Source organism: Callionymus lyra, chromosome 1 (genome assembly GCF_982586985.1).
Source record: "Callionymus lyra chromosome 1, fCalLyr1.hap1.1, whole genome shotgun sequence".
Classification (NCBI taxonomy): Eukaryota; Metazoa; Chordata; class Actinopteri; order Syngnathiformes; family Callionymidae; genus Callionymus; species Callionymus lyra.
The window spans coordinates 6,141,787-6,149,112 of NC_141818.1; the positions used below are offsets into that span (position 1 = coordinate 6,141,787).

Here is a 7,326-nt window from a genome sequence, read left to right on the forward strand (position 1 = left end):
CCAACTGTTTAACCTCTTTATAAATAATAAATAATAACATTACTAAGCAGCAATTATGACCTCGGCGTTTCACCAGAAAATGAATTATTTGAATAGAAAGTGTGTGACATGGTGACATGAGCCGGAATGTCCTTTTAAGTATCGTCCTGCCACACCAGTATACTTTTTGATGATATTTTAGAAACACTACCATCAATTGACCCCAGCACTCAATATAATAATGAATCGTGTTTTCTGTCAATGATATTTAATGCAAATTGGAGACTGTGTTGTTGGTATCAGATGACAACTTCCCTTTGTCTCACAGGTTAAACTAAAAAGTCGGTCAATCTGCTGACAGGTCTAAAGTTAGTGGAGAGTGTAAATATTGTACCTTTTATCTTTGAAGTATGACATTTTTTAAATGTCTGCAGTCCATCAGATCTTCTGAAGAGTCAACGAATGTGTTTATTAAAGTGAGTCTTAAATATATTATATTTCTATTATCCATTGTATCATCAGTATGAGTCTGTTTGTACAAAACTCTCATTTTATTTAAATATTCATCATTAGAAAATGATCTTAAGCCCCACCCACTGAAAACACTGTTTTTCTGGAGATTACATCTTATTTACCATAACCACACCCACTCTGCTGTGCTTGGTCAAGCATCAAGGTTTGTCACCACACATCATCAATCCCGAAGTCTCCACTTTCAAGGGACTTGTTGTATAAACAAAGCGGGGCGTGATTACAGCTGGCTGGATAAGAAGTGAGGACATTATTACTTCATAATGGACTCTCGTAACCTCTTGTTCATCAAGATTTCAGACAAGAGAACTTTTTAAGGAATGACTTCAAAACATGGTCATGATGAGGGATTTACTGCCTCTTGTAGAGGAAGACGTGAGTAAATTAGGAGAGATCTGATGTACTCCATCAGCCCAAATGGTTTGATTCTTCTTGATGAACTTTTCCTCTTTGCACACGACACTGTATGATTTGCCATATGATTGGTCATCGTCATTGAAATTTGCAATACACTTAAGCTTGTCTTTGCCACTCCAAACTTATCACATCCCCTGATCCCATATGGTCGCGCAGTTCAAAATCGACGGAGGAATGTCCTGTCACAGTGCGAGTCATTTAGTTAAAAACATCTTAAGGCCTTTCATGATCGTCAGGACAACCCACGTCACTTTTTCTGACCCCCAGGCTGTTTTCGAAGATCCCCACACGTCAGGTGAGTGAAGTGGGTTCATGTGTTTCCATCTCGTGGGTGGCAGCGGGTGCATTTTTACTACGAAGGAAACTCCTCAGTGGGTGAACGGCTGAGTATCAGCTTTTTTAAAGCATCCTGAGGGCCCAGCAGGGAGGGGCCCGCCGCTCCTGCAGTAAAACCGAACAAAAGACACTCAGAAGAGAAAGTTTCACGACATTTTTCAACAGTAAATCGACTGTTTAAAAAATAAATGTTTTGAACATTTGACAAAATCATGTTCAGGGCCAGTCTTTGGATTTTAAGATTCATTTTGAGCACAGAATAGATGAATAATTGCTCACCTGTAACACCTAATTGATTTAGTTGGTTTATTACTTGTTTAGGAAATTGTTATTACGAGTACATTCGTTTTCTTTTTTTTATCTTGTGAGAGAGAATGTACAAATATTGTTGTAAATTGGATGGCAGTTAAATTATGTTATTCAAAATTTCCATTTTTTTAATTCTAAAAGGTCTTTCAATTCAATTCTTTCTTTTTTTGTAAGAGTTGTTTATGTGTTTAGTTAATCTATAGAAGTTGCTAAGAGGTTCTAGTTCTTATTTGATCTGATCCAGCCTTACACCCCAGCTCGGGCTCTGAGGTCTGTGGATCAGAATCTACTGATGGTTCCTCGCACACGGTTCAGGACCAGAGGAGAGAAATCCTTCCAGACTGTTGCTCCTAAGCTTTGGAACAATCTTCCTCTCTCTCTTTGCGCTTGATGGATCTACTGACTCCTTTAAGAAACATCTTAAGACGTTTTTATTTGTTCAGGCTTTTCCTTGATTTTCTGGAACTCCTGTTGTGTTATCAGTTTTATCTTGATCTTTAAAGTATATACTTTATTGAATATTGTTTTGATTGTTTAAGCGCTTTGTGACCCTGGTCTGGAAAAGCGCTATACAAATAAAAATTACTTACTTACTTATTTTTGTATTTTAGGAGCCAGATTATCATAAGAACACAATAGAGGTAATTCATGTAACACATAATATGTTGAAAGGAATAAAGTAAAAGTAAAGAATTTACTAGGCATGCCTGGCAGTTTTCCACCAAGTATATTCCTTGGAGCCCCGAGAGGTCCAGGTCTGGCCCTGGTTGTGAGTTTTTCTTTTTACCACTCCTGGGGTGAGGTGTTCTGCTCCTGGGCTCCTCCTCCTCCTCCTGCGAGCTGCTTGTTCTTCATCACCTCACATCGTGTTTCTGTGAACACAGATGTAGACAACAAACTTTTTCATCATGAGAGAATTCTCATTCGACGCTCTGCTACTGTCTCTCGCGCATTTCTGCTTCCTCTGCGGCGTCTTGGACGCGGCGGCGGCTCCGGACGCGGACGCGCACCGGCGCGGGTTGACATGGCAACACAACGGGAAGGTGTACAGCATCCTGGGCGGAGGAGCTCAGTACCGGCCGTCCGCCAGGAGACCCACCGGGTCGTCGCGGCGTGGAAACCAGGTGCTGGTCCTGGGCGGTGGTAACAGAACATCCTCCTCCGCGGGTCCCCGAGCATCCTTGCGCGTTCCCGCATCCAGCGGCGTCGCGCAATTACGCGCCATGACGCGGCCTCAGCATCCACCGGTTCGTACCGACGGAGGGTCCGCGCCGGTGAACCGGGAGGACGTGATGGTGGGCGACGATCCGTACAACCCGTACAAGGCTTCCAACTACTACCCGTACTACAACTATTACAACTCCTACTACAGACCCAGAGCCTATGCGCACTACCGACACGGGTACGGAACCAGCTACCATCAGAACGGTGAGAGTTCTTCTGGAGAAACTTGATTTATTCTTCATTTTGGGTCCATTGTTTTATGTGAATAGTTTCTCCTTTAAGCTTGTACTGAAGACAAAAACGTGCCAAATTGAATAGTAAATTACTGAATTCACTAATTGGTCTTTAGGTCGAGTTCAAAATGCAAACTTATTCTGTAAATAAATAAATAAAAAGTGAAGTCACATGTTCACAAGGGGTATATTGCTTCTTTAGGTTGGTTATTTTCGTTAGTTGGAAGAAAATATACGTCAGTGGTAAAAGCATTCATTTAAGAGACCAAAAGATTTTACTTTATTATCAAACTGTCCTTAAAATATAATTAATAACATTAACATTTTGTTGATATTTTGTTATTCTCAATTTTTCTGTCCTCCTATTGGACTCGGTGTAAAGTGAACTTGTTGAAATCAAAGATGAGGGTGAAAGTTTACAGTGAAAAAAACTGTAAAATCCAACTTATTCTTTAAAAAAATAAACTAAAAACATACAAAATTCACATGTTCACCAGGTGCTTCTTTGGGTTGGTTATTTTTGTTAGTTGGAAGAAAATGTACACCAGAGTTACAATCAATACTTAACTTAAGATGCCAAAATATTATACTATATATTATGTTTAGGTTAGGTAAGGTAGAACTTTATTGATCCCTCAGGAGGTTTCCTTCGGGATTTTTTTTTTTTTTTCCAAATGATCCACAGCAAATACAGCAATTTCTCATAAAATAATCAAAATAGAATAAGAACAAAGAGAAATAAAGAGAAAGAACGAGATGATACAATCTAAGTCTAAAGATAAAGATAAAGAACATAGATCAAAGAAAAATAACAAAGACAAAGGATAGAAAGATTAACATAGAACAGAATGTCAAGATACTTTCGCTTTTATTATCAAAATGTCCTAAAATATTATAATAATATGAATATTTTGTTATTCTCAATTCTGCTGTCCTCCTGATGGACTCAGTGTAAAGTGAACTTTTTAAAATCAAAGATGAGAGTGAGAGTTTACAGTGAAAAAAACTGTAACAGGTTTCACAGCCTTGTTAACTTTCCCACAGTTATTTGAGAACCCACATATGTTCGACTCCAGTTTACTTTCAAATAATAAACAAACTTTTTATTGATTCATATGTTTAGATGTGTTTTTATATTGTTGTATTGCTTAAAAATGTGATTATTATACATGTTATAGTGTGTGTTTTACCTGTTATGTCACTGATTTGTTTAGATTTAAACTATACTCACTTGAATGTTGACCCCATTTGACCAAAACCGAGTACCTCACAGACGACACCTTAATGTAATGATAAGACAGATAACCTCGGAAATCGTTATCAGACCCTAAATTTTATTCTGACTTCTTTTCCTTTTTTTGGCTTATTTATCAGGTCATTTTCCATCATCGGTGAAAAATGAATGGGTGAAATTGAGATCTAGTGGGAGTTTTTATTTTTTATTTCACACTCTATTTGCTATCAACAATGGCCTCAGAGTTGAGCTTCTATCCAAGTTGGAACCGGAAAAGACAAAATAAAGAACTTTACCTCTGCATCCAATAGGTTTCCAGGTTAGATTATCATCTAGTCCAGGACAAGATGAGCCGCCTCATCTCAGAAAGTGAAATAATCAGCTCCTGAAACCTCGAATAACAGAAATGATTGGAAATCCATTAAAGAAGATGTGAACAGGGCAACAGATAAGGCGTTAAAGTCATACTTGTCACACACTTTCCGACACGCCAACGTGGTCAACTCTCCACTAAACAGTTTTTCTAGCACAATAAAGATGTAACTATCTTTCCTTCAGGTCTTCCAGATCTGGTTCCAGACCCGAACTACATCCAGGTCTCCACCTACATCCAACGACTCCCCATGTACAGTCTTCGCTGCGCCGCAGAGGAAAACTGCCTCGCCTCGTAAGAGTTACACGTTTTATCATAATTTAGCTTTTAATGCCGACTGAGACTAAATTTAAATTCTGTATATATAAGAATAATGTTTTATGAACATTTTAAATCACTGCTCATCACTTGCTCTTGTAGTTCTGCCACTTACGCCCGGGATTATGACACCCGGGTTCTGTTGCGGTTCCCCCAGCGGGTGAAGAACCAGGGCACCGCAGACTTCATGCCCAGCAAACCTAGATACTCCTGGGAGTGGCACAGCTGCCACAAGTAGGTCCACAGACCTTGTTTTGGGGGATTCTGGTCTCAACAAACCCAACTAAAGTTTCATCTTCCCACAGTCACTTCCACAGCATGGACGAGTTCAGCGTCTACGAGCTGCTGGACGTCGAGACTCAGAAACCCGTGGCTGAGGGTCACAAGGCCAGCTTCTGCCTGGAGGACACGTCCTGCGACAGCGGCTACTACCGGCGGTACGCCTGCACAGCACACACGCAGGTGAGGAGCTCACAGGTGCTCAGAGGGATTTGCCTGCTGATCAGTTTGTGAATGTGCAGGGTTTGAGTCCCGGCTGCTACGACACCTACAACGCCGACATTGACTGTCAGTGGATCGACATCACCGACGTCTCTCCGGGAAAATACATCCTCAAGGTTTCACTTTCTCTCTTCCTTTAACGATTCTTTAACGGACTCAACCATCATTTTATTGAGACACTCCCCAAACACAACATGTTCTTTCTTTATACTTGATATCATCACCTATAGTTTTTTTTTTGTCTAATTAATAGGTTTTATTTATTGTATTTAGTCTTTTTTTCTACCTGGTAAAAAGCATCCATTCATATGATGAGGGCTGATAGACCAGACCGGCCCTCCCATTAGGTAAACTAAGGCTAATTTTCTTAACAAAGAGGTGTCAAAGTATTTGTCAATTTTATAAACCTTTTTTTTATTTTTATCAATAATACAACAACTAAACTAAATATAAACGCCTCAAATTAACTTGAAATTGTTTGATTTCCAGTATAAATACTCAACGTAGATTTCATCCACTGGTAACATTTGATCCATCAGGTGACGGTGAACCCGAAGAAGCAGGTTCCAGAGTCCGACTACGACAACAACGTTGTCCGCTGCGACGTTCACTACACCGGGAACGCTGCTCACGTCTCAGGATGCATCACCACCTCGTGAGATTTTATATTTTTTGAATCACAGCTGCTGTGTTTGTTTATCTCGAGAATTTCCCTTAAACAACTAAATGTTTGAATCTTATCTTTTTCAGAAAATGAGGTTGAATGTGTGGAGAAGATCACACATGGAATGGACGTTTTTATTCAATTTACAGTTTCAGTAATCCAGTATTTTCATCACCCCAAAAAACTAAGCATTGATTCAAGTAAATATACATTTTCTCTGTGTATATTTTTGTGAGAAGGAGGTGGAATTAGAGAACTTACATTCTTATCATAATTCTTAATATACTTGAGTTTTCTGTTTTATTGTTTAAAAATATATATATAATTTAAATTGATGTGTTTCAGTTTTCTGTAGAAACATAAAACAAATCCCAGGTATTGATTAACTGTGTATTATTTTTTTTCTTTTATGCTGCAAGAATAAAGTTTTCTTAAACGATGTCTGGTTGCTTTTATGTATTTTTATCTGGAAGTTTTAAAGCAGGTTTGGAGCCCACAACCTTCTTCAATACATGTATAGTTTGTGGCAAGTATTGTAAACCAGGTGGTTTTCTAAACGTGTCGCTGTAAATACAAGGGTTAATAAAAGTTACATTTCTTGAAAGAATCCTTCAACATCTGCTAGAACATCTCCATCACTTACATTCTTCATAGACTCTTTGTGAGTTAACTGGAGTTTATTTTCTTCCAAACCACCAGATGACGGTGTTGGACACAACACATCAACGAGGAATCTTTTCATACTACAATATAAACTTCGATAAAAAAAGCGTCAACGTAGACCCGTATTGTAACAAAACAACTACAATAATAATACAAATAAAACATTATTGATAATAAAGAGCATTTATAATCCTAAAGATGCATACAAAAAGCTTCTATTTAATAACTTGTTGGCGAACAAAAGGTTACAAAAATAACTACAATAGCGATCTTTTGTATAATTAAGCAATTTATAAGCAAATTGACGACAGATATTAAATATCTCCTCATTAAATGTCAGAATAAGAAAAATGTATTTAACCTGTAACTGTCTCTAGTGGTGAAGTTTTACTAGTAATGTGGAGGGATAAGATTAGTTCTACTAAATAAAGTAATAAAGTAAGTAATAAGGTAAGTGAGTAGGTTTTTTTTTTATTTGTAAAGCGCCTTTTCGCAGACCAGAGTTACAAAGCGCTTAAACAACAAAACATAACTGTCCATTCAC

The 7,326-nt window shown here is 38.3% G+C and overlaps 1 protein-coding gene across 1 annotated transcript; it reads left to right on the forward strand.

Annotated features, from left to right (window-relative positions):
* Positions 1–2,480: 2,480 nt before the first annotated feature.
* Positions 2,481–6,114, forward strand: lox (lysyl oxidase). Its single transcript, XM_087794920.1, has 6 exons — positions 2,481–3,000; positions 4,822–4,930; positions 5,057–5,188; positions 5,260–5,416; positions 5,476–5,571; positions 5,995–6,114. Exons 1-6 carry the CDS (start codon positions 2,481–2,483, stop codon positions 6,112–6,114), a joined length of 1,134 nt encoding a protein of 377 aa, XP_087651046.1.
* Positions 6,115–7,326: the final 1,212 nt, after the last annotated feature.

Excerpts from the sequence above, each read along its gene's own strand:
- lox (XM_087794920.1), top strand. The coding sequence starts at position 2,481 with ATGAGAGAATTCTCATTCGACGCTCTGCTACTGTCTCTCGCGCATTTC. Across the intron at positions 5,417-5,475 it reads CCTGCACAGCACACACGCAG|GGTTTGAGTCCCGGCTGCTA; the intron begins GTGAGGAGCTCA and ends GTGAATGTGCAG. Across the intron at positions 5,572-5,994 it reads CGGGAAAATACATCCTCAAG|GTGACGGTGAACCCGAAGAA; the intron begins GTTTCACTTTCT and ends TTGATCCATCAG.